Source organism: Acanthochromis polyacanthus, chromosome 11 (genome assembly GCF_021347895.1).
Source record: "Acanthochromis polyacanthus isolate Apoly-LR-REF ecotype Palm Island chromosome 11, KAUST_Apoly_ChrSc, whole genome shotgun sequence".
Taxonomy (NCBI): Eukaryota; Metazoa; Chordata; class Actinopteri; family Pomacentridae; genus Acanthochromis; species Acanthochromis polyacanthus.
Window position 1 is genome coordinate 9,324,149 of NC_067123.1, and position 26,387 is coordinate 9,350,535.

Here is a 26,387-nt window from a genome sequence, read left to right on the forward strand (position 1 = left end):
AAGGGGGCTGAAACACATCTAGTTTGCTGTAATAATTCTGCAGTTCATGTATTTGTATGTGTTTTGGATGGAACTTCTTTTTCCTCACTTTGTCTTTTGGTTGGTTTCTTTCATATTGATTTTAAATGTAATTTTAAGGTTGATGTCAGTATTTCAATAATACGTCTGTTAAAACTCCCAAAAACCTCAAAATTAAAGTAAAGGGATGAAAGTGTTCAAAAGTAATTATTGATGTTCATCACAGTTTACTTCACTTTGATTAAAACTGAATAATGTGAACAGTTACACATAGATTTAGTTCATTTTTATTTTTCCGTCTGCTTCATTTATTTTAGGACTTGTAGAGACAGAATATGCAAGGACCTTTTGATGCCTTTTAGTGCATAACCACAATTAATAAATTCAACTTAAACTTAGACTTAGATGACTTTATTAATCCCTGGAGGGAAATTAAGTTGTTACAGCAGCTGGATGTTCAATAATAAATAGTAAAGAATAAGACAACACAAAATATTCAGGAAGAAAGTGAAGGTAAAATAAATTAATAAATGTATTTTAAGTAATAAATTAAAACAAAACAAAGTGAAATAAGATACAAAATAGAAAAAATCAACAGAATATACAAGAGTGACAAAATTGTTTTTATTTATTTATTTATTTATATTTCTTTATTTCTTTATTTTAAAGAGTATACAGAAATGTGCAAATGAGAATGTGAATTTACACTCACAGTATTTCTATAACTACTGGACAGTTGTAGAAGAGAGGTTTAATAAGTGGGACAATGTATGCTTTGTATCTTAATAAAACAGTCAAAATAAAATTTATTTGCTAAATATGTTGCTTGCAGTTAAAAGAAACGATGATGATGAAGATATGTTTGTTAGAAGCTGTCTTTATATGTATTTACAGTGCTAATAACATGTACACTACCAGTTAGCACTACCATTTTTAACATTAAAAACATCATTATCTTCTAAACTTAACACAGATCATCTTCTGTACAAAAGTTTGAGGAATAAGGTTGTCCTGGAATTACGCAAAGCAAAATCATCATATTACACTCGAATGATAGAAAATGCCAATGGTCACAGTGCTTTTATCTGGAAGCATTTAAACACATGGTCAAAAACAAATCAAAGAGCTGAGATCAAATGAAAAAGTCCTCACTGATAAGATCACTATGGATAATTTAATATGTATTTTATCAAATCAGTTGAAGAGTTAACACATAACTTTGGTTGTTTGACAGCAAACCCTGTGGAAGCTAGAAAACAATGCAACCTGTTTAATATCAAAGAGGTAAACGAAGCAAAAGTTTTAGAAATAATAAAAAAGTTGTCAAACTCTAAGGCAAAAGATATTTGCAATTTGGATGCACAATTCATGAAAAAGAACAGCTCTATATTGGTTGCTCCCCTGACTCACATTATTAATTTGTCAATCAGAGAAAATATGTTTCCAAATAACTGGAAAAAAGCTGTCATTACACCAATTTTAAAAATGGGTGACTGTGATTTGGTCGACAATTACCGCCCTATCTCTATTCTCCCTGTATTGTCAAAGGTACTTGAGAAAGTTGTGGCAGAGCAGGTTATAGAGTTTGTAGAAACCAATCAACTTCTTCATCCGAAACAGTTTGGTTTTAGACCAAAGTATTCAACAGAAACTGCAAATACTTGTTTTGTTGAAAACATAAAACAGTGTCTTGACTGTGGTAATGTTGTGGGGGCAGTGTTTCTTGACCTAAAAAAGGCATTTGACACTGTCAACCACAACATTCTAGTTTCCAAGCTTTCATCTTTTAACTTTTCTAAAAACACAGTTGATTGGTTCAAGTCTTACCTCCTAAATAGAGAACAGTGTGTAAAAGTTGACGGACAAACATCACCCTTTTTAAAAAACACAATGGGAATTCCTCAAGGGTCAATTCTTGGCCCTTTGCTTTTTAGTCTTTTTATAAATGATATGCCCAAAATGAGTCCAGACAATGGCATCCAGCTTTATGCTGATGATGCAGTCATTTATGCTCCTGCTAAGTCACCTAACAAGGCAGCAGAAATCTTGACTGACCATATGTATGGAGTCCAGCAGTGGCTGGAGCTCAATCATCTTGTTTTAAACTTAAATAAGACAGTGTCAATGTGCTTCTCCATAAGGAAACGGTGCCAACTTGAAAGATTTTGTGTGAAGATAAAGGCTCTAGAAATACAAGAAGTCAATGAATTCAAATTCTTGGGAGTCATTTTAGATCCACAGCTCAGATTTGATAAATGTGAAGAAAATTGCCAAATCAGTAAAAAGTAATCTGAACTGTTTTAAGTTAATAAGGCAGTACATAACATTTCAGGCAGCTCAGATATTTGTGCACTCTATGATCTTTTCTCATTTCTCATACTGTATGACAGTTTGGGCCCAGGGTTCACCTTCAACAATCAAAAGTCTGTCATCCTTGTATAATAAAGCCCTTAAAGTAATGGACAAAAAACCCATCCGTTGGCACCACTGCCACATTTTGAAAAAATACAATCTATTGAGCTTTGAAAGTTTCATGCAGTTTTCATTCCTTAAATTAGTTTTCAAATGTATTAATAATCTTGCCCCTGAACCCTTATCCAAATTTATTCAAAGACAGAACAGCAGCAGAGTAACAAGAAGCAAGGTGAATGGAAACTGTAGCATACAAAAATGTAAGTCAACATTTGGACAGTCAGCTTTCTCTTTTAGAGGCTCTAAACTCTGGAATTCATTACCAACCGATATCAAATTAATCACAGATTTAAAACCCTTCTCTGCAAAGGTCAAGTGCTGGCTTAAAGCAAATCAGAGCTGTAATCATTCTTAGTTTGCCATGTTTTTTTATTAACTTATTTTGAACTGGTTTGTGTAATTATTTGTTTTTATGTGAACATGTATTTTATTGTTCTTTTGTAAACTTTTCTGTTATTTTATGATGTTATATATCCTGACTTTTATATTTAAAGGCCCATCTAGGGACAAGAGTTGGAAACGAGCATTTGCTATAAACTCTCTGTGCAGCACATCAGATTCATGCTAAGTAATGGAACTATGTTAAACTGCATCGTCCCTATCAAATAAATAAATTCAATTTAGTTAAAAGTTTGGACACCTTTTCATTCAATACTTTTCATTCATTTGCATTATTTTCTACATTGTACACTCAATAAAAATATAAACGCAACACTTTGTTTTTGCTCCCATTTTTTATGAGATGAACTCAAAGATGTAAAACTTTTTCCACATACACAATATCACCATTTCTCTCAAATATTGTTCACAAATCTGTCTAAATCTGTGACAGTGAGCACTTCTCCTTTGCTGAGATAATCCATCCCACCTCACAGGTGTGCCTTAGACTGCCCACAGGATTGTCAGCTGTCAAATTTATTTTTTTGATCTCACCTGCTTCATTTCTTCAGGTTGTTTGTTGTTGTTTGTTTTGACAGGAAATCCTCTCATCATGATGATCATCCCCATCGTTGCTGCTCAGGTTGTTCTTTCTGTCATCGCTGTGGTTGGATTCATTGTTTACAAGAAGAGGAATTGTGAGACAACAAAACACGCTTTCTTTCAGCATTTTGACTTTTTCTACTTTGCAAAAATAAAATCAACCTTATGTCCCAGCACAATAAAATCCATAACTAATCACTGCTTTTCTTGTAATTTCAGGCAAACGTCCTCCACCTTGTAAGTAAAACCTGTTTGGATTCTGTTTTCTCTGATTCAGTCTAGATTTAAATGCGTTTCTGTGTTTTGTGAAAAAATAAATCAATTTGTTTTATTTGTTTGTGAAACAGTGTTGATTCAGAGCACAGAGGGAGTTAATGTGTTTCTCACTTTACAGCTGTAGAGAACAGAGAGGTCCAGGAGGAAATGCTTCCAAAAGCCTGAATGACAAACAAAACCCTGCATTCAGTGAGTGAGTTCATAAGTTGAACAAAGCTGATTTAAAACATGTTATGTAAAGTCTAATGTAAAACTTCTGACACATTGTAGCTGTAAAAAACAAAGTTCAGTTAATCCTTCTTCAAAAAGGTGAAGCTGTTATACATGAATTTAATTACAATATTAAGAGAAATAGAGAAGTCACAGTAAAGTAATAGAAAATATATAAAGTCAAAATAATGTTAACCTTTTTGAAAACAGTGTCAGCACTTTATTAAAATGGTTGAACTGAGTTGCAACAATAATAATAAATTATAATAATAATGGATTAGATTTAAATAGCACTTTTCTATTAAGGCATACTCAAAGCACGTACAATGGATCCATTATTCACTCACACATTCTCACTCTGCTGGTGGTAAACTACATTTGTAGCCACAGCTGCCCTGGGGCAGACTGATAGAGGCGTGGCTGCCAATCTGTGCCTCCGACCACCAACATTCATACTCTAGTGTGAGTAGCAGCACTGGAGGCGAGGTGGATAAAGTGTCATGCCCAAGGACACAACAGCACATAACTAGGACAGAGCGGGAACCTAACCACCCACCCTTCGATCATTGGATGATCCGCTCTACCACCTGAGCCACAGCCGCCCAAAATGTTTGTATTGTTTACATATAAAGGGTATTGTAGGTAAATACTTGACAAAATGTCTGAATCATGAATATTGAAGGTCCAAATGATTCTGTCATTATGTGGTTTAACTATCATTTATTTTTCTTTCTTTAGGTTTATAGACACATTTTGCACTGAAACAAGGAGCAGTGTCGCCACATTCTCCTCCATAAACTGGAAATTCATTGGATGTTCATCATTATTATAAACTGGTAGAAGAAGTGTTGGGATGGAGTTAGAAATACTTTCTGATTTAAATTCAAGGAAAAATGAAAGTCATCAAACATAGTGATAGTCAATAGTTTTATGCATTTAGTTTTGAATTAAAAAGTGGAATTTCTTCTGATAAAACATGATGACAAATGTCTGCAGAGAATTAAAACATTGAAATGATATAAAATCACTGAAAGCATCTCAGTGTTCTTCATACAAACACAATCAATCAGATAATTAACACATTTATCATATTTACTGTTACATATTTCTGGTTTTGGATTTTCCCTGTAGATCAATAAATCAAACAATCAATATTGATCATACAGATGTAGATATACATTTATAGACACAGACACACATTACATGTTTTCTCCTTTTCATAGACGTAAACTCTGAGGGTCTGGTGATATAATGACAAAAACATGAAGACAAAATGATGCACGAAATACAAACATCAGTTCAAATGTTTGTCCTGTTGTGTAAATATTCTGTAAAGATCTTGTTTTGATTCCAAGCAGATCTAAGACAGTTAAATTTTATGCTTAAAGTTGTTTTTAATTAAGAAACAATGTTATTGTTCTGCAAAATCATTTTTTTATGTGTGGCTTAATAGTAGATTGTACAGTTCTTTTGGTATATTTCATTTATCAATACACTGTTAAATGTTCTTGAACATTTTTCCTGCTGGTAATTCAGATTCACAATGACCTTTTTATGTGATAAACATTTAAAAATTAAATAGTGAAGTTAAATTCACTTCTTGAGTTGATCTTAGTGGATGATTGTCACTTATGTTGCATATCTGTGTCTTTTTGTGATTTTACCTGCAGTTTCCATCCAGCTACACTTTCATGAATGCTGCCTGAGTGTTCTCTGTTGTCTTAATGTTTCTCTGTAGATGACGAACTGTTTCTCTACACATAAGTGAAGGAGAAACTTGACTTTTCACATGATGAGAGAATAACAGTGATGATTTAGTTTCAGGCCTTTTTAGTGGAATAATTGTGTATTTTCTCATGCCTGGTTTGCTGCTGTCTCTAAAAAGAACACTTGTGCAATAATATAGATTCCTCTAAGTTTATTTGTTCACAGCTACCGTAGGGTTATTAAAACATGTTAAGACAATATTAACGTATTATTATTATTTGATGTGTGTGTAAGATTTAAGCAGGTCCATTCAGCTCTTCCTCATATTTCACAGATTGTAGTTCTTTTGTTGTCTTCTGGAAAAATAAAATAAATTAGTGGTTGCACTGAAGTCTGGCCGCAACTGTTGTTCCACTTTTCTTTACTTTATACCTACAATATAATGTCCTCTGAAGACATACACCAACATGTTTCACATTTCATTTTTATTGACGTTATGATTGCAATACCTTTTTAAAGTTACAATCCAAACATAACTTTTGTTGTTTTTTTTCAAGTCCTGCCATTAATTGCTAACATTTCATCAACTTCACAGGTTATGACAGTTATCAGAAGGTTAAAATATTCACTGGTATTTAAATAGATTTTTGTTTCTTCAGTGGTGAAAACATCAAAACTCTGAAACCTAAGAGGCTTCATGGAAACAGACATTACAGTTTGTGCCACTACGGTGAGTTTCTTTAATATGTGATAAAATGTTGCTGTTCAGTATTTTCTCACCAACCTTTCTGATATTTTAATCAATGAATTCTATAATAAACATGCAGTGTGTTCAAATGATAAGATACTGTGATGCTGGAATATAAAAGCTTCACCAATCCCATGTTGGTCTGATTTTTTTCCAGACTGTGGACATTTTTTTGGCTTCTGTTTTTGGGTGTTTTGGAACTCGGATAATTGCATTTACACACAGTATATTCAATACATATATTCTGTATATTTACCAACACTGTGTCATTCAATAACCTACCAGTCATGTGTTTGTCTTACTGAAATGTATGAAAGGTTGACATATCAAATAGAATTAAAAAAAAACTTTCCTCTCAGTGATTTATTTTCTTTAACTTTAAGAGCTTTGTCGCTTCTTTCAGCAAAATTACATGACCTGTTGGGTTTTTCTGCTTCCAGTTTAGCAAAATCAGTCTTTGTGCAGACAATGTGACAAAACATGTCTCATTATAAAAACTATTTGACACATCTGTCATGACAAATTCGACACTGAACGCAAACACAACTGTGTCTGGTTTGATCTGCTTCTGTAAGACCTCAGACAGAATTTGGAGTATTTTAGTCCAGTGGTTAACAGATTCAGCTTCAGTTCCAGAACATCAAATTAAATCAAATCAAAGCCTTTTTTGTCATTGTAGGACAGTGCATACAATGAAATTGGGAATGCTGCTCCATCTGGTGCACCACAAAATAATTTAATTAATAAACCAGAAGTAAGAATATATCAACATAAATATAGTATTACAATTAAATATTAAGCTCAAAGAATTTTACTTTTCTGTTCGGAACTTCATTTGTGCCAGAGCACCTGTGCGTATGTTGTACATACAATTCGCGTACACAACAACATAACACACATAATAAACACAGGCAATATACTATACACAGAACACAGATAGATATAAGAAATTTCATGCAAGTGTAGTGAAAAATATTTACAGTGGGTACCCAGTTGTTGCATAATTTAAGCTTTATGGATAGTTTTAACTCAGTGAGTGATGAGTGATTGTGTTTAGAGCGCTGATGGCTCCAGAGAAAAAACTGTCTCTGAATCTGTTTGTTCAGGTTCTGTGTGCTACATGTGTGCTAATGAAGCTGGTGTCTGTCCACATCAGTCACAGTCCTGGTTTACTGTAGGAAACATCTTGGAGAGTCTCAGTTTTGATAATGACAGTCTGTGTAAGATCATGAACTGTAAAATTACCTGTTTAATAAACACAAGCGTAATGGAAGTGGACTTTTCTCCACTGATCCTCTGTGATTTCTCCTCTCAGTTCCTCCTGTCAGAACTCTGCTGCTGATCTAACATTGTTGGATTGTTCATTTGTGATAGTATGTCAAGAATTTAAGATACAGTTGCTTAGGTTAAATATGTGGATGTGAACAGTGCATCCTAAAGCAACATAATATATCAGTTCATGTTAATTATTACAGATCAGATCAATCAGTTGGACAGTCTTTATTTCTAGCGTTGTGTTGGTAAGATCATTTTAACAGGTTGTCTGGTTAAATCAACGTCTACACTGAAGCATGTAGAGCTACAGAATCAACACGTTCCACTAGAGAACATGAAGAACAATAATCATTTTCAGCAGTCATCACTGGGACAGATTCAGAGTGATGAGGTTGAACTGGACTGAGGCGTCAAACTCGGAGGATTCTCTTCCTGTAGTGATGGATCAACTTTATCCAGCTGTCCATGTGGTGCACTAAACAAACACACAAAACAGATAAACACGCACGTACATACATATTCTCACATACATGTACACATAAAGACAAAAAAGACAAGTGACTTTATTTGATGCTGGCAAATCACAACTATTTAGTATTACGTACTTTTCCATTAAACAATAAAGAAGGAATATAGAAAAGAGCAAACACATTAAAGACCAGAGTCCACAGAAACACTAGTGATTGATGCTGTGTGATATTAATATTTATTTCCTTTACAATGTAACACCAAGTACCAATACTGACACTGATACTTGATGTGTACAAAAGTTTAATATGTTCAGAGAAGATAATTAAATAGCAGGTTATTTCCATTTAAATTTCCAATCATCTTGTGATTGTTGCTGGATTTGAAGAATCATCTACAAACAAAACAAATGTGCAGGACAGACTGACTAACTGAGCTACACTCCACTGAACCCTGATTCTTACTCAGCCTGAGCTTTGGAAGTTTTCTGATTAACTTCTTGTTCTGATGTGAGAAACACTGAAATTGCTGTAGAGTACAAACCTCCTCAAACTGCACAGACAGGAGAAAATGGAGCAAATTCTGAAATAAACATATAAGAAACTGTTCTGAAAAAGTCACAGATGAAACAGGATGTTGTAAGGAGGGGTGTAGTAGCCCTGTGAGGCATGGAATATATGGAAGAAAAAATTACAGACAAAAAAAGAGAAAACATTCACAAACTGCATCCAACAGTCAGCAGAGCTACATTGTTCTGCCTTCTAAACAGATTATTCTCCAGTTTCTTTAAGGGTAAATTCATTTAAAAGAGAAGAGGACATCCCACCTACTCTCTGGAAGAATGACTCCTCTGTAACCTCCAGGACAAGATGGTCTCTGTCAGGAAGTAACTGACAGGTGATGACTTCTGTAAACTTAATGTCTTTTTAACAGGCTGCTCGTTTTAATCAGACAAGAAAATTTAACTTCACAAAGTACAATTTTCTGCACTAAAGGGTCTGCATGTGGTCAGTAGGGAGCTTGTGGTTCATAACAGATAAAACTGGTTTTAGTGAGGATTCACACTTATTGGTTCATCTGCCTTCAGTTTCATTAAAAACAAAAGTAGAAAGAAGCAGATCTTAAAAAACACTTAACTATGTATCTTCATCACACATCTGCTACAAGCTGATAAATTCAAAAGAAAAACAAGAGAAGTGCCAGTTGGGTTTAAACAGAGAATTTAGATGTTTCAGATGATTTTCTGAGATCCTGGCAATCTCTGAATATCTGTAAAGATTATAAATGCCAACACTAAATATTGATTGATGACATTTAACTTTCAAACAATGGAAGCTCCTTCAGTTAACTCAAGTATAACTGTCTGTCCTGAATACTTCCTAGTATCTGCGTTTACTAGCAACAAATACACAAACATTAGCAATCTTTGCACATTCAGCTTTACTTTGCACTGAAAGCATTTTATCGTATCTTATTCTAAATCTTTTTTAGATCACAGTATTTTTTCATCTCATACAGTTTTACCTACATGTATCTACACACGTTTTTCACACCTCCCTAATGTCAGCTAAATGTAATTTATGTTGTTTGTAAGTTTTGTGATTGATGCTGCAAAATCACAGTTCTCCTTCGAAGATCAATAAATCCATCCCTCTGTGCTTAAATCTATTTTCATCAGTTTGATTTTTAAATACTGTTGCAGTATCTGATCTGAGATGTAAATTTCCAAGAGAAATGTTTTTGTTTGGTTGTTCCTTTTTGCTTTGAAAAGTTTTTTTAACAACTTTATTTATTTATCAAATAATATTTAACATGAAAAACACATGATAGGCTTTTAAAATGAATAGTGGACTTTTGTCAGGACTTTTTCTTCTTGTAGTTTCTGTTGTTAATTTAAAAAAAAACCCAATGACATCACATTTCAGTGTAGACTAATGCACAAACGTGTTTCAGATCCTTACAGCTCCAGACAACACTGATCCTGACTGACACTTTCTATACAGTAATTCACCTTCAAATATCAAAGTCAATCGTGTAAACTCTGTAAAATGTTGCTTCTTAATTTACACTAGCATTTTATTGTGACATTTTAGGTATAAAGAAAATGTGACTAACTTGATTTCCCACAGTAAAGACAAAAAGATAATAAAATGTGATAAATAATGTTAATATTTAACATAAAATATTGCATTTCATGTGATTTTTTTCCTTGTCTTTTATGATTTCTTAAAAAAAAATCTCTTAAAAGACTTCAGAGATCTTTTTTATATATTGTTTGTTGGAGGTGAATTTCATGAAACGTTTCAGGAATTCAGATAGTCTTGGATTTCATTAAGCAGTGATTCTGTTCATCGACACTAATAACTCAATATGACCAGAATTTATGAGGATGTTTTCGACAATCAAGTTTTTTTCTTTTTCACAGTTCAAAGGTAAATACATGATCTGTCTGTAGGGGGCGCTGTCTCACTGCTGACTTCTGCTGAACTCAGGTGTTTTTCAGCAGTGAGCAGGAAGAGACTTTATCCACCACAGTTCAGCCTCAGTGTCAATAATATAGATATGACTTTGTCTAAATAAAAGATGAAAGTTTGTGAATAATTGTGCTCCAGCTGAAGAAGAGAAACCTAAATTCTAAATAATTCTAAAGTGCTTCAAACATAATAAAGGATTCTCTTATCTTATCTTATAAGAATTGAAATAAGAGTAAAACCAAAATGGGAGCAAAATGAAAAACAGCATCAGGTGTCCAAACATCAACTCTGGTGTTGAGTTTCTCTTCAGTCAGACAGTTTGCAGCGTTCAGTCAGATTCAGCATTTATTCTGACAAAACTGATCTGATGCTGCCGTTTAAGAAGCTCAGACTCTTTCTGCTTGGCATGACAACACTCTTCTGTTTTATTACCATTTTGTGAGTCCTGCTAGTAGATCTAACTTATACCAGGAGCAATGTTAAGGCTGTAATTAACTAAATTAAATATGTTTATATGAATCAGAAATGCTTTATTGATCCCTGAGGAGAAATTTCTCATGCTATAGTTGCTCCCATTTAAGTGTTAGAAATATAGACAGTACAAAATCTAAATAAACATGGTAGAAAATTATGTATTCTAACACATAAATACAAGATGCACATATGAGAATATCAGACGATTCCCACAATCTCATTTAATGACAGTATTATACAATCAGATCTGTTTTAAAATAAACGGTTTTTGGACACTTTCTGTCCTCCACAGTTCACTCTGAGGATCTGGAGGTTTGAACCACTGGAGGGAGCAGCTCACCACAGAAACTCACTGAACAGCAGTGAAACCAAACTTTGATATTTATCATCAGAACTGTTTTAAATCTCACAGAAGTCATAAATAACAGGATAAAAGGATAAGAAAATAGTTCATCAGTCAAGCTCCAGTGTGAATCTGTATTAATGCAGTTTAGTGACTCTGACCTCCCAGAAAATTTTTACATTTCTGCACATTATGTCACATTAGAATAAAAATCACTATGAACAGTCTGAGCAGCAGAAGATGAAATACTCCTGCCATAAAGTACAAAGTGAAAAAACTCCAGATGAAGCCCCCAGCTCTTCCATGTCTTAAATTGGCTAAAATAAGCAGATTCTACTTTCACTTTCGTTCATAACCTCAGTTGGTGAGTCTAACCCCGATTTAAGTGACGCTGACGCCCAGAATGAATTCTCATTGGTTCAGATGGAGGATGTTGACACCCTCCATGTTTTCTCCTCAGTTAAGCTCCGACCCTCGATCGGGATACGCAGTTTTTATGAGGATAGACTGCAAGCCACTCACGATTTCAAAGGTTTTAATCCAACAGGACAAAATGAAGATCCTTATTCTCATGTTCCTCATGGGAATAGGAGGGGTGACGGCAGGTGAGTTGCAATTTTTGTTCGAACTGAGAAAAAAAACTTTAACATAAATGTGAGTTTGATAGCCTGTGTTTGGTTCCACGGTTTAGTTCCATCATTATTTCCACGACTTCCTTGCTCGAGAGATTCTTGTTATCTTAGGCGCTGTTTTGGCCTAAATATGAAATCCAACGTTGATTTTCAAAAACTTTTTAAGAAATCCATTTTATAAAATTTTCTCTGAAGCTCGGTACGGTTCGGGCAGGTTCTGGCACAGCGGCAGCGTCATTACGCGGCGCGAAAACATGAAAACAAAGAAAACTGAGAATATAGACACAAGTAAACGATGGTTTAAAACAACCTGATATATATCCCTGATTTACAATTACAAAAGTCACCTCTGGTCTTGTCCATTTCCATTTTTACATTGTTGTAAATACAGGAATTGTTCGCTCAACATTTGTCATTGATCCACTGTTCCAAACCAACAACAAACGCTAAATTCACATCAGCGAAGTCATTGGTGTAGTAAAAATTATAGTGAAATTATTGTAGAAACTATGTAAATTACATGTTTCGCTTTTTTCATTAATTGCAATTAAAATAGTCAAAACTCGTCACAACAGCTCATTAAAATATTCAAAGCTACCTGTCCTTTGATGGTGTTTTCATAATTTTGACAACCCAAATTTTTATTTACTGATGTTTATGAATATTTAGTCATGTAGGAGCACACAAACCCAGAGAATTACAAGCAGCTGCACAATATGTTTGTATTGAACTGTGGAATTTTAAAACATACTTTCCTTTTTTGTTTGTTTGCTCCGTTTGCATAATATTCATTATAATGTGTACAGTATTAACATTAGAATTCTGTTTAATGGAACTAGATTGATAAATTGCTCACTGATATACTGTATACAACACTATTATCTCCTTGTAGACATATTGGTGTAAATATGTAACTGATCAGTAACAAGAAATTACAGCACAGAAATGTTAAAGTAGGTTTGATGTAATTTAGAAGAAGCATCCTCAGTTTGCCCATGAGAGACAAACTGACTGTTAAACTTCCTGCTCAGTTGATGTTTTAAGTAGCAATAAAAGCAAACAAACTATGGAATCTTTAAAAGCACAAAAATATGATTTCCATGCATTTAAACAGCAGAGTCTGAAATAGACAATAATTTGAATAATTTACTCCTTTGATATTTCTGGTAAAAAATAGAAAAATAAATCAAATTTTCATTGCAAACAACTAATATAGACCAGCTCAAGGTGGAGGGATTGTTAAAATCGAAGTTCATCAAATATCTCAGTATTTTATCACACAATTAAAACTTCAGACATTACTACATAAGACGTAAAGCTCAAAATATTTTTTCAAGAACTTTCAGAAAATTAGAGGTGTGTTCTTTAATAATGTAGAGGATTTTATTGAAAATATTTAAAGCAAAATGAGAAAAATGCTGATCAAACTGTGGGAAAAAATTAAATAAAAAAAACAACTGTGAATGAAATGAAGGTACAGAAGGAAGTTGAATGTTTTGCCATTGTTGCTTGTGTTAGAAAATATATGTATTTAAAATCCAAAAACTCTTTGGGCAGCAACATGGAAAGAATTGCATTTATTTTGTTCATGTTATTTAATGTGCAAAAGGACAAAAGTCACAAGAGTAAAGATTTACTTTTAAAGGAGGAAGTGGTGATTTATGGCTTCACTAAATTGAAAAAGCATCTAATTCAAAACCTCAGAATAAAGAAACAAATGATGAAGAACAAATGTCTACTCTAACTGGAAACTAAACTGGAGTTTGACTTTACTCTGAGATAACTGTCGTGTGAAAAAATGTTTTTTAGGCCGCTTTTCATGAATGAAATAAAAACGTCAGAAATGTAAACATTGTTCAGTGTTTAAAACTGTAATTCTGAAGCAACATTCATTTTCTCTTGCAGTCACTCACTCTCTGAAGTATTTCTGCACTGCATCCACTGAAGTCCCAAACTTCCCAGAGTTTGTGGTTGTTGGAATGGTTGATGAAGTTCAGATGTATTACTACGACAGCAACACCAGGACAGCAGTGCCCAAACAGGACTGGATGACGGAAGCGACAGATGGAGATAAACAGTACTGGGAGAGGAACACTGGGATCTTTCAGGGTGAACAGCAGACCTTCAAAGCCAACATTGAAATACTAAAGCAACGCTTCAACCAAACTGGAGGTTTGTACATGTTTAATTTTTACTGGTACATGTTTGTGTTTTCATTGTGTTTTGTTAAAATGAGTATTTATTTGTTCTATGTAGGTGTAAATGGATGTCCACAAATTGAAAATGTCTCACTTAGATATCAGACTTAAACGTTTTAGCAACTTGATTCCTGGTAAAACATAGTCGACCTACAATTTAGATTAGATCAAATTCACCTCACCAGAGTGTGTCAGTGGGTGAATAAACATATTTTTAAATGGCGATGACATAATTAGTTAAAGCCCTGTGACAGACCAGCGACCTGTCCAGGGTGTCCCCTGCCTTCGCTCAAGTCAGCTGGGATAGACTCCAGCACCCCCCGCGACCCTAATGAGGATAAAGCGGTGTATAGAGGATGGATGGATGGATGGATAATTAGTTAATTCATCAATTTGTTTATTAATGAAAAGTTAATTAACTGCAATTTTGACAGCCAAACAAGTATGTAAGTCTATTCAAGCAAAACTTCAAATATTTGCTGGTTCCTCTTTTTCAAATATACGCTGTTCACATTCTGGAAGATTTATGAGCAATTTTTACTATTTTCCATGTAATCAATTCATCCATAAACAGTGTATACTCACTAAACAATGAATTTAATCCATAAATGTGTACAAGAACGACTGTTAATTTGAATCAGTCCGCTGAAAGAAAGACAGAGTGAAAGCAAAGGAATGGATTTTTTTTCCCGAATCTTCTAGTCATCAGAACAACATTTGCATTTAAAGACACGTCTTGTATTACCTGTCTTTCAGTTAATATTTCTTATTTTTAGTTTGCAATGGGAAGTGTTCCTTTGCTTGTCTCAGTTTTCAGTAAAAGGACAGATGTTTGAGAGACAGGGTTTCTCTCTGTGCTCTTCTATTGGTCAGATAAACTGTCAGATAAACTGAAGTTTCCACAGACCTCTGACCTGTTAGCATTCATCCTGCATCAGCCACTAACAGGAGAAACTCCACTTATTTCCAGTCAGTTTTCATCACTGATAAATGAAACCTTACTGCTGACATTAGAGAGCCTTCTGGAAAATATGTAACTGTGTCTCCAGAACTCTGAGTTACTGACATTTATTGTGAGCAAGCACTAGTCTTTCATGCACATTTAATCAGCTAAAACTGAGAACACTGTTTAACTTTGTGTTTTTATGCTGTTCTGGTAAAGACCTGAAACCAAACTAAAACACCTAATCAGTGGAATAAATGTTAAAATATTTTCTTGTTCCTTTTCAGTTCATAAATGTGTTAAAGTTTAGATGACAGCCAGCATGTGTTGATTAGTTTGATCTGGTTAAAGCTCCGTTCAGTCCTCTCCTGCTCTCCATCATCACCTATTCTGTGTTTTAATGTTCACATTCTCTGTGTAACTGATCTCATTTCATTATTTTTCTGTTTCTGCTGTCAGACAAGTGATTGAACAGAAACAGTGATTTGTGGCTCATAAATGCTGAGTAAAGCAGGAAAATCAAACCTCCTGTTCTGTTGTGCTGAGACACTGCTGTTATTCTGTACATTCATTAAAACCACATTGTTTCTTATCAACCTGTTTATTGACACACAAATATAACAGGACAATGATTATTATTAGTTTATATTTTAGTGTTTATTGATCAGTTATAGTTGGAGGATCTCCAGCAGGTGACATAAGTAAGTCCTAGTTACTAAACACAGTAAAAAGCAGAAAACATGTCAGTTACATGATCCAGTCGCTGCCAAAAAGTAAAACTACATTAGAGTCTGCTGACAGTTAAACTGAGCACTTCAAACAAACACTACATCCTCAGTAAAGCAGCGTTTTCTCCTCCTGAGAGCAGAGTTTTTCCTGCACGTCGTCCACATTGTATTAAAACATGCAGTAAATCCAGTAACAGTGTCTGTGCAGCAGCTTTCTGCCTCCTCTAACCCTCTCTGTGATCCACAATACAGCTGTTGTCATCAAGCTGTGTTTGTGTTGAGTTTGTGCGGCGACTTGATGGCGATAAAACAGTGATTTAACAAACGTCTCAGCTCCACAGCGCAGGAGTTAGAGTCTGTGTGGTTAGCAGGTCACCTTTATGAGCCACAATCTAATCACTGTTTAAGCTCATTGGTTTGATAACAGAGAGAGAAAAATAATGGAGTGACAGCAGCTCAACTGTGTTTGTTAAAATTCAGCAACGTTCTGTGTGATGATGGAGAGCAGGAGAGGACTGATGGGAGGTTTAACCACATCAGACTGTTTGGTTGTTTTCTGAACTGAACAGGAACAAAATTATTTCATATTTTTTTCTTCTAATTACGTGTTTTTGTGTGTTGGAAAATCTGCACCAGTACAGCATGAAAACACACACTGTTAAAGAGCATTTTTAGATTTAGCGGCTCAGCGTGGATGTAGCTAACAAACGAGCTAACAAGCTAGCTAGATAAATGTCAGAGAATTGTAGATGTCTGAACTTTAATTTTAGAGAAAGTTTTTTTTTTGTATTCTGAACTGAAGAGGCTAAATCTTTTTTCTTCTAATGATGTGTTTCAATGTGTTGGAAAATCTTCACCTTTACAGAAAGTGATCTGTCATCAGCAGTGAGGTTTCATAAATACATCAGAGACAAACTGACAGTAGAAATAACTTGAATTCTGACTTTTCCGGAGGCTGCTGGCTGAATGCTAACAGCACAAAGACAAACTGAGACTCACAAAGCAAAAATCAGAAACACAAAATAACAGACAGACAATACAAGCTGTGATCTGAGATGGAAATCACATTTCTCTGCGTTTTACATTTTAGCTCTTTGTCGTATTATTTAAATGATAGTAAAATTGTGTTGCAGTTCGTGTTGGATGTTTTGTGATCAATCATTTTAAAAATATTTTTATCAACTGACAAATTTAACTCTATAAACTACAGTCCAGATTACATGAACTGAGCTGATCACAGTTTGTTCATCAGTTATAAAAATGAAGTTGAAGCACAGATAGGATGAGATTAACTTGATTTCACCACACTGTGTCTGTGCCATAATAAACATGATTAGTGCTGAAATGATTCATGAATAAATTTGCTGATCAAGAGAGAATTCACAGACAAACATTTTCACTCAGATCATCATTTAAATCTTTAATCAAATGAAATGTCAAACATTTGCTGGATCCTGTATCTCCTCCCCTCCTCCTCCCCGTCGGACGTTACGAAGCAGAACGAATATTTGGATATTTGTCATTAATTGGGGCTGAATATCCGGAGCCCAGAAACTGCTATTCAGGCCAGACCCAGACAGTAGCAGTAAATAAAAGATTTCCCCCCAGACTCTGTGAGCTTAAAGGCCATTTTTGAGGATTTCTTGACATTTTACAGTGAAAACAATGAATTGATTAATTAAACAATTGTCCTTATATAATCGGGGATGACACAAATCATGAGCTGCAGCCCTGAATATGTAGTAAAATACAGATTAAATTAGATTACCTGTTCTGTCGTGATTCACAGTGAGTTCATTGTGTATATATGTAGTAGATTTACTCGACCACAGTGTGTTGATGCCATCATGAACACAAACCATGTAGAAGTGAGAAGTCAGTTAATCAGTTTATCAATAGAAATGTAATTCACAACAACTCTGACAACAAATAATCATCTTTTAAGTTTTTTTTTATCAAACCAAATCTCATATTTTCTGGTTCCTTTTGTTAAATACAGTTATTTCCTGCTTTTTGCTCATATTTAACTGTTATTTATTGATTTAATTATCAAGAAGAAATACATGGTTGATAATTAAAAGAATAATTACTTTCAACCCTAAATATATAGTAGGATTAAATCTTAGATCAGGACTCTCAGACTGTCTCCCAGTCTCCATACTGGTCCTGCTGGTCTCTGGTTCATTGTGACCCGTTGCAGTAACTCTGTTGAACTGGACTCTCTGTTCTGGCTGAGCAGGTGGAGTCTAGTGACTAATGCCACTGAAACTGTCCTTCAGTGAAGCTTGTAGAAAACCCTGAGGACAGTCTGGTCTGTAGTTTCTCTCAGGACGAGGATGTTGTTGGACTGATGGAGTGGCTGCAGAGTTTCAGAGGCTGTGATGTTAAATCCAGGATCAGCTTTAATCTGTGTCTGCTGCTCAGGACTCCACCTCAGTGTGAGAGTCTGTTCCTGCAGCTCACATGAAGCTCCAGCTCCTTCAACAGTGGACATGAACTGTGTGTTAGTGGAGGCAGTGTGTGTCTGTGGTGGAGACAGGAAATGGAGTGTTTGGATCTTACTGTTTCCCAGCAGATTCTGTCTCAGTCTGAGATGTTCACACTGTTGACATGATGATTATCTGGAAGAGGCAGATAACAGCAGATGTAGATTAACTGGTTAGAGATGGGTTCATCAGTGTGTTTTTGTGGTAAATATGTGATAAAAACTTACCAGAAGACTGTGCTGCGATCTCACTTTTATTCACTGCAGTCTTTGTGTCTCCCAGGTGTTCACCTTTACCAGAACATGTACGGCTGTGAATGGGATGATGAGACAGACGAGGTTAATGGTTACAGACAGTATGGTTATGATGGAGAAGACTTCATATCATTGGATCAGAAGGAAGAGACATACATCGCTGCAAAACATCAGGCTGTCATCACCAAACACAAGTGGGACAATAACAAAGCTCGAACAGCATACTTGAAGAACTACTACACCCAGATTTGTCCTGAGTGGCTGAAGAAGTATGTGAACTATGGGAGGAGCTCCCTGATGAGAAAAGGTAAAAACGCATGACCTGATGTATTGTCTTTGATAAAAAGCTGATTTGCGTCAATTTCTTATGTAGTTTGACATTATAAAAAAACAATCCACTCTCAGAGTTTAAACTCTGTCACTTTTCTCCCTCTTCTATCTCTTTCACTCTTACATATTTGTCACCACTCTAATTCTGATCTGTCTTCATTGTCTGCCTTAGTTTCTTTGCGTCTCTTTTTTTACTGCTGCGTTTCTAGTCTTTCTCTCACTTCCTCCTCATGTCATCAGTACCATCTCCCCCTTAATTACACTTGCCATTCAGACTACATCAAACGTAAATGTTGATATCAGTGTTCAGTTAATACAGAAACTATGGGCTGTCTGTCTCTTCTCTCCTCAGATCTTCCCCTTTTCTCACCTCTTCCTCATGTCTCTGCATCTGTTTCTCTTCTCTTCTGTACCGTGACCCTCTTTTCTAACACTTGGCATTAAAACTACATTTTAAAAAAGTTATGTTTGTATTCAGTTACTACAGAAACTATGAGCTGTCTTTCTCTTCTCTCTCAGATCTTCCCTCAGTGTCTCTCCTCCAGAAGACTTCCTCCTCTCCGGTCACCTGCCACGCTACAGGCTTCTACCCCGACAGAGCCGACTTGTTCTGGAGGAAAGATGGACAGGAGCTTCATGAGGACGTGGACAAAGGAGAGATCCTCCCCAACCATGATGGAACCTTCCAGATGAGTGTTGACCTGAAGATTTCATCAGTTGCTCCTGAAGACTGGAAGAAGTACGACTGTGTGTTTCAGATGTCTGGTGTCAAAGACGACCGCATCATCAAACTGGACAAATCAGTGATCAGGACCAATGAGGGTAAGATGAAAACACATCTAGTTTACTGTAATATTCCTGCAGTTCATGTATTTTCATGTGTCTTGGATGGAACTTCTTCATTCTTTGTCTTGGTTGGTTTATTTCATACTGTTTTTATCTGTAAAATTTAAGGTTGATGTCAGTATTTCACTAATACATCTCTTAATGCTCCCAAAAAACTCAAAATTAAAGTAAAGGGAGGAAAGCATTTTTCAGTAATTATTGATAGCCACCATAATTTACTTCACTCTGATGAAACTGAACGATGCCAACAATTTAACACAGATTTGGTTTAGTTTCATATTAAAGTCTACCTTGTTTATTTTAGGGCTTTTAGAGAAAGAATTTACAAGAATCTTTTTAGGCTTTTTTACTATTTTAACCAAAGTCAATAAATTAGACTTATATGACTTATTAATCCTCTGAGATAGATAAGTTGTTACAGCAGCATGGACATTCAATAAAACAGTAAACAATAAGACAATACAGAATATTAGGGAATAAAGTGAAGGCAAGATAACATGTCAAATTAAATTAGATTAAATTAAAGCTAAATAAAATGGAAAAAGACACAAATATATAAATAGAATACGGATAAAAATCAACAGAATATACAAGAGTGACAATGATATTATTTTTTTTAGAGTATACAGAAATGTGCAAATGAGAATTTACAGCCACAGTATTTATAAAACTACCGGACAGTTGTAGAAGAGAGGTTTATTGAATAAGTGGGACTATGTATGTTTTGTATCTTAATAAATCAGAGTAAAATTTATTTGCTAAATACTTTGCTTACATTTAAAAGAAACATGGAATTTAAATGTGGTTGTTAGAAGCTGTCTTTATGTGTATTTAAGGTGCTAATAACTTATATGTGGAACAGAAACCAGCACAGAGACATGCAGCTCAAACAAACAACAAAGCTAAAAGAAGAAATGAGCACAGACTCTATAATCATGTTTATATTAGTCAAGATGAGAATAGAAATTTACAACAGGAAGACAAACAGAATATCTGTAAACTGAATCTTGATTTTCCAGGATTGTCGACTGTCAAATTTCAGTTTTTCTGTTCTCTCCTGCTTCATGTGTTCAGGTTGTGATTTGTTTGTTGTTTGTTTGTTTGACAGGAAATCCTCTCCCCATGATCATCCCCATCATTGTTGCTGTGGTTGTTCTTGCTGTCATCGCTGTGGTTGGATTCCTTGTTTACAAGAAGAAGCAAGGTGAGAGAATAAAACACTTTTTTTCAATTTTCAATTTTTTTTGCATTTAGTCCAGATTGTAGAAATGAAACAAACCTCCAGTTCCAGCACAGTAAAATCTAATTGATGGAAGGCTCAGAGCTACAGCTTTATGAAAATACAATAATCGTATTAATGTAAGGGAGAAGTGATTGGAAAAGAATAATGTAGAACAACTTTCAACTGCAACAACTGAAATCATTTTTATTTTCTTGTAATTTCAGACAAGCGTCCTCCATCTCGTAAGTTAAACCTGTTTGGATTCTGTTTTCTCTGATTCACTCTAGATTTAAATGTGTTTCTGTGTTTTGTGCAAAAAAAAAAACAGTTTTATTTGTTTGTAAAACACAGTGTTGATTCAGATCACAGTGGGAGTTAATGTGTTTCTCACTTTACAGCTGTAGACAACAGAGAGGTCCAGGAGGAAATGCTTCCAAAAGCCTGAATGACAAACAAAACCCTGCACTCAGTGAGTTGGTTCATATGTTGAACAAAACTGATTGAAAACATGTAAAGTCTAATGTAAAACGTCTGACACATTGTAGTTGTAAAAAAAACAAAGTTCAGTTACGCCTTCAAAAAGGTGAAGCTGTTTTAAATGAAGTGAAATTACATTATTAAGAGAAATATATAAGTAAATGTAAAGTAATAGAAAATATACACTAACAGTCAAACGTTTGAACACACCGTCTCATTCTATTGTTTTTATTTATTTTCTATATTGTAGATTAATACCGAAGACATAAAACTATAGAAGAGTACATGCGGAATTATGCTGTAAACAAAAAATTGTTAATCTTCAGTGTTAATGTACAATGTAGAAAATAATACAAATAAAAAAAACACTGAATGAGAAGATGTGTCCAAACTTTTGACTGGTCGTGTACAAAGTAGAAGTAACAACCTTTGGAAACGAGTGACAACACTTTATTAAGATGATTGAACTCAGTTACAACAAATGTTTGTATTGTTTACCTCTAAAGGATATTGTAGGTAAAAACTTGACAAAGTGTCTGAATCATGAATATTGAAGGTCCAAATGATTCTGTCATTATGTGGTTTAACTGTAACTGTAATTATTTCTCTTTCTGTCCCTTTAGGTTCATGGATCATTTTCTCACTGAAACAAGGATCAGTGTCACCACATTCTCCTCCATAAACTGGAAATTCATTGGATGTTCATCATTATTATAAACTGGTAGAAGAAGTGTTGGGATGGAGTTAGAAATACCTTTTGTTTCAAATTTAAAGGAAATAAAATTGACAAAAAGGAGTCATCAAACAACATGATAGTTGTTTTGAGCATTTAGTTTGTAATTAAAAAGTGGAATTAACTCTTCAGGGAAGTAAAACATGTCCAGATTACATAAAAATCAATGAAAGCATCTCAGCGTTCTTCTTAGAGACACAATGATTCAAAGAATTGCCACCTCCTCTGAAACATATATCACATTTACAGTTAAATATTTCTGGTTTTGGGGTCTTCCTGTAGATCAATAAATCAAACAATAATCAATATTGATAATACAGATGTAGATATACATTTATAGACACACAGACACACATTACATGTTTTCTCCTTTTCATAGACGTAAACTCTGAGGGTCTGGTGATATAATGACATAAACATTAAGACAAAATGCTGCAAACCAATCAGCAGCTTCCAGAAACATGTAAACTGCAGAGTTTCAACATCCTGCAGTTGTCAGTGTAACTGGTCTTTGTGTGTTCCTGCTGGAGATAAAGTGAAGCTCGTCTCTGCTGCTGGGACTGACTCCAGTCCTCTCAGTGGACAAACAGGACAGAAAAGTGATGGAGGCAGTTTTTCATCACTGTGGTGATCATCCTGATTTGTCAGTAAACTGTTAGAAACACATTTCCATCTGGTTTCTGCTACATCATTAAAATGTGTTCATGCAATTTCAGAATAATATAAATAAGTAAAATAAAATTGACGTATTTGAGGGAGCAGTACCAGTGTTTCCCATCCCTCTACACACACACACACACACACACACACACACAAATACAGGCATCAGTTCAGATTTTAGTTTCCAGTTGTGTATATATCGTGTGCAAAGATTTTTCTTTGATTCCAACCAGACTTAAGATGTTTTAATATATGTCTTTGAAATTATTCTTGAGTGTTTTTGTTTCTTTGACTATGTCTATAGTTTGATCTTAAGCTTGAGAGTAGATTTTAATTTGAGTTAAGATTCTTAAGTGTACTGTGATAAATTCTGTTTCAGCATGCTGGTAAAGGTTCTTGAAATATTTCTTGCTAGTTCTTAGGGAAAGATAATTTCTGTAAACATTTAGAAATTATACAGCAATGCTTAAATCAGTTCTTGTGTTGGGTTTATTGGATGATTAAGTTGCATTGCTGTGTCATTCCTTCGCTTTTCAATAAAGTCCTAAATAATCCAAATTCTCTCATCTTGTGATTCCACATTCAGTTTGTGCCACAACTACAGTTTCATGAATTAAGTATTCTCTGCTGTCTCAAACTAAAGATGGGAAGAAAATTGTCTATACAGTTGTAACAACCATGTATATCATGGCAATCTTGACTTTCCAATGATGCAGATAAGTTCCTTTTTTTGTAATACAAGACGCTGAAACATATCTTTGAAAAAATACTAAGCATGACAATATGATGGGTCAAAAGTATCCTTCCAGAAACTTCAGTTATCAGCTCTGGTGATGTAGAATGAATTTTTTCTTAATGACAGAACTTCTGGGAGTTGCTACAGTTGAGTACAGCTAGTGACTCCTCTGAGCCCATTTAAAGTCTGAGGAGCTCAGCAATGATGTGTAAAGCAAAAGCATTGACTAGGTCTGCAGTTAATTAGAAGCTTCTGGAACACAGGCATTAGTGTCAACAGTCAAACATGTTTTACAATGATGTGGGCCGAGAGGCTGCCTTGCAAGAAGGAAACCTTTCCTCTAGAAGCAACCATGATCACATGAACAGGCCTTCTGGAGAAAAGTTCTGTGGTCAAATGAAACAAAAATTGAGCTTATAGATCACAGTGACCAGAAAACAGAGAATCAGCCAGAGAGTTGGTCTTGGATGCAGTTGGTGCTCTAACAAGACAATGACCCCAAACACACTTCAGAAAGTTTTTTTTTGTAAGGCTAAAAAAAGGCTTAAAGTTTTAGACTGACCTTCCCAAAGTCCTGACTTAAACCTATTCAAGAACCTGTGGACTGTGCTAAAGAAACAAAAATGTCAGAAAATCAACTAATTTAGTTGAACTGTACAAAGATGCAACCAAAGCTTGCCAGAAACTTGTGGATGGTGACTAAAAAGGCCCAAGTGAGGTGAAAACGGCCAAGACACATTTAACCAAATATTAGCACGATGTATGTATACATCAGACTCAAGACTGCCATGATACATTTTATCTTTACACGTGCGTATATAAACATCTGTTCACAACAGTAAATGAGAGTGACACTGTCCTCTACATTTTGATTTGGGATTCTCTCAGCTATTGCATTTATTTATTTTGGGATGTTTGTACTGAAGGTTTATTTTAAATGACTGAATAATAAAAACATTCCAAACCACTGGATAGAGTATCTTTCTACTCTTCAACGCATAGGTAAGCAGACCCACTCAGCTTTTTTTCAAACTACTTACATCCAGTCTTGGTGTGGTGTCTTTGTTCTCTACAGAGAAAACTTGTGACACTGAGATCTGCCTGGCAACTGATGATGTTGCAGAGATCAAGAAATTCAGTTTTTGCGGCTCCTCCAAATCTACAGAACTGGTTTAATTTTTTTTGTAAACATTTAATGTGCTTTCCGTTATGTCAACAATATAGAGTAAATCAAAGTGACATACTAATTTATTACTGTATATATCATGTAGTTTTAAAAGCTCTGCTAAAAAATTTGTATTTTTTTGGGTAGTGATCAAAATATATCCTTTAATTTTTATTTTAGTGTTTTAAGTCATATAAAAATTGCTAACAATAGTGCAGATCTTTATAGACATTTAAGGGTTAAGTTAGTTCAGTATCTTAATCAGTAAAACCTATGAAGCTGAATTCTGCGTGGAAACTGATGACATCACAGCTGTTGGCACTGAATTTATATTTCATCTTTTGTGTAATGAAGATGGTGTTCTATTACCAGTCTATGAAAACATGAGCAATAAATTATGTAATAAACCTTGTTTAAAAACAAATTTACCATTTTTGATTTAGTTGCGTAGCTTACCCTTTTAAATACTTCTATAGATTTGTCATTGAGATACTGTGATCTTGAAATATAACTGATTTTGCGCTCTCACCTGGGGCAGATTTTTTCCAGATTCAAGCACTGAAAACAAGGTTTGGCACCTTATATACAGTGGGAAAAATAAGTATTGAACACGTCAACTTTTTTCTCATCACATTTATTTCCAAAGATGCAATTCAAACAAAATTTCTACCAGACATTGATATTAACTCAAATAATCCACACATGAAAAGAAATCATGACATTCAAGTCCATGAATAATGATTATGTGGAATTAAGTGCAATAACACAGGAAAAAAGTATTGAACACACCATGGAAAGGCTGTATACTTTGGCAAGGAAATGCACCATACCACCTGAAATCTGTCAGTAATTATTACTTGAACTTCCAATTAGTGCAAACCAACATCAGCTGGGCTAGAGCAAATTGATGGTCCTGTAAAAAAAGGTCGTTTTTTCACCAAGCAGTTAAATACAACACACCTTATGATGGGGAAAGGCAAAGAGCTCTCTGACGACATTCGCAACCTGATTGTTGCTCAGCATCAGAATGGAACTGGTTACAGACTTATATCAAAGCACCTGAATATTCCAGTCAGCACCGTTGGGGCCATTATTCGCAAGTGGAAGAAGCACCACCTTACCATCAACAGGCCACCCACAGGAGCTCCTTGCAAGATTTCTGACCACGGAGTCAGAAAGATAGTCAGAAGAGTACTCAACGAGCCAAGGACCACCCTGAAAATGCTCCAGAAAGACTTGGAGGCAGCACGTACAATTGTTACAGAGAAAACAATAGGCAATGCACTCCACCGCCATGGCCTCTATGGACGCTCAGCCCGCAAGACTCCATTCCTCAAGAAAAGACATGTTGAAGCTTGTTTAAAGTTTGCTAAACAGCATCATGACAAGCCTGTAGAATACTGGGAGAATGTTGTCTGGTCAGATGAGACCAAAATTGAACTTTTCGGCTGTCATACTACATACCATGTTTGGAGGAGAATGCCACTGCACATCACCCAAAAAACACTATACCAACAGTGAAGTTCGGAGG

General features: G+C 35.0%; 2 protein-coding genes across 5 annotated transcripts in view; both read left to right on the forward strand.

Annotated features, from left to right (window-relative positions):
* The window catches only part of LOC110971776 (major histocompatibility complex class I-related gene protein-like), a 153,096-nt gene that overhangs the window by 23,789 nt on the left and 102,920 nt on the right, over positions 1 to 26,387 (forward strand). Inside the window, exons 5-8 of one of the 4 annotated variants that reach the window (XM_051956029.1) lie at positions 3,468 to 3,566; positions 3,691 to 3,708; positions 3,866 to 3,936; positions 4,696 to 6,055. The exons of the other annotated variants lie outside the window; for them this stretch is intronic. Of the exons in view, the coding sequence (XP_051811989.1) occupies positions 3,468 to 3,566; positions 3,691 to 3,708; positions 3,866 to 3,912 (164 nt within the window). The 3' untranslated portion in view covers positions 3,913 to 3,936; positions 4,696 to 6,055. Of the gene's footprint in view, positions 1 to 3,467; positions 3,567 to 3,690; positions 3,709 to 3,865; positions 3,937 to 4,695; positions 6,056 to 26,387 lie in introns of those variants that run through there. 4 annotated transcript variants of the gene reach the window in all.
* LOC110971676 (class I histocompatibility antigen, F10 alpha chain-like) lies at positions 11,893 to 24,658 on the forward strand. The gene is made up of 8 exons (XM_051956025.1): positions 11,893 to 12,051; positions 13,984 to 14,250; positions 18,716 to 18,994; positions 19,537 to 19,839; positions 20,972 to 21,067; positions 21,310 to 21,327; positions 21,484 to 21,554; positions 22,186 to 24,658. The coding sequence occupies exons 1-7, from the start codon at positions 11,943 to 11,945 to the stop codon at positions 21,528 to 21,530; spliced, it is 1,119 nt and encodes a 372-aa protein (XP_051811985.1). The 5' UTR covers positions 11,893 to 11,942; the 3' UTR covers positions 21,531 to 21,554; positions 22,186 to 24,658.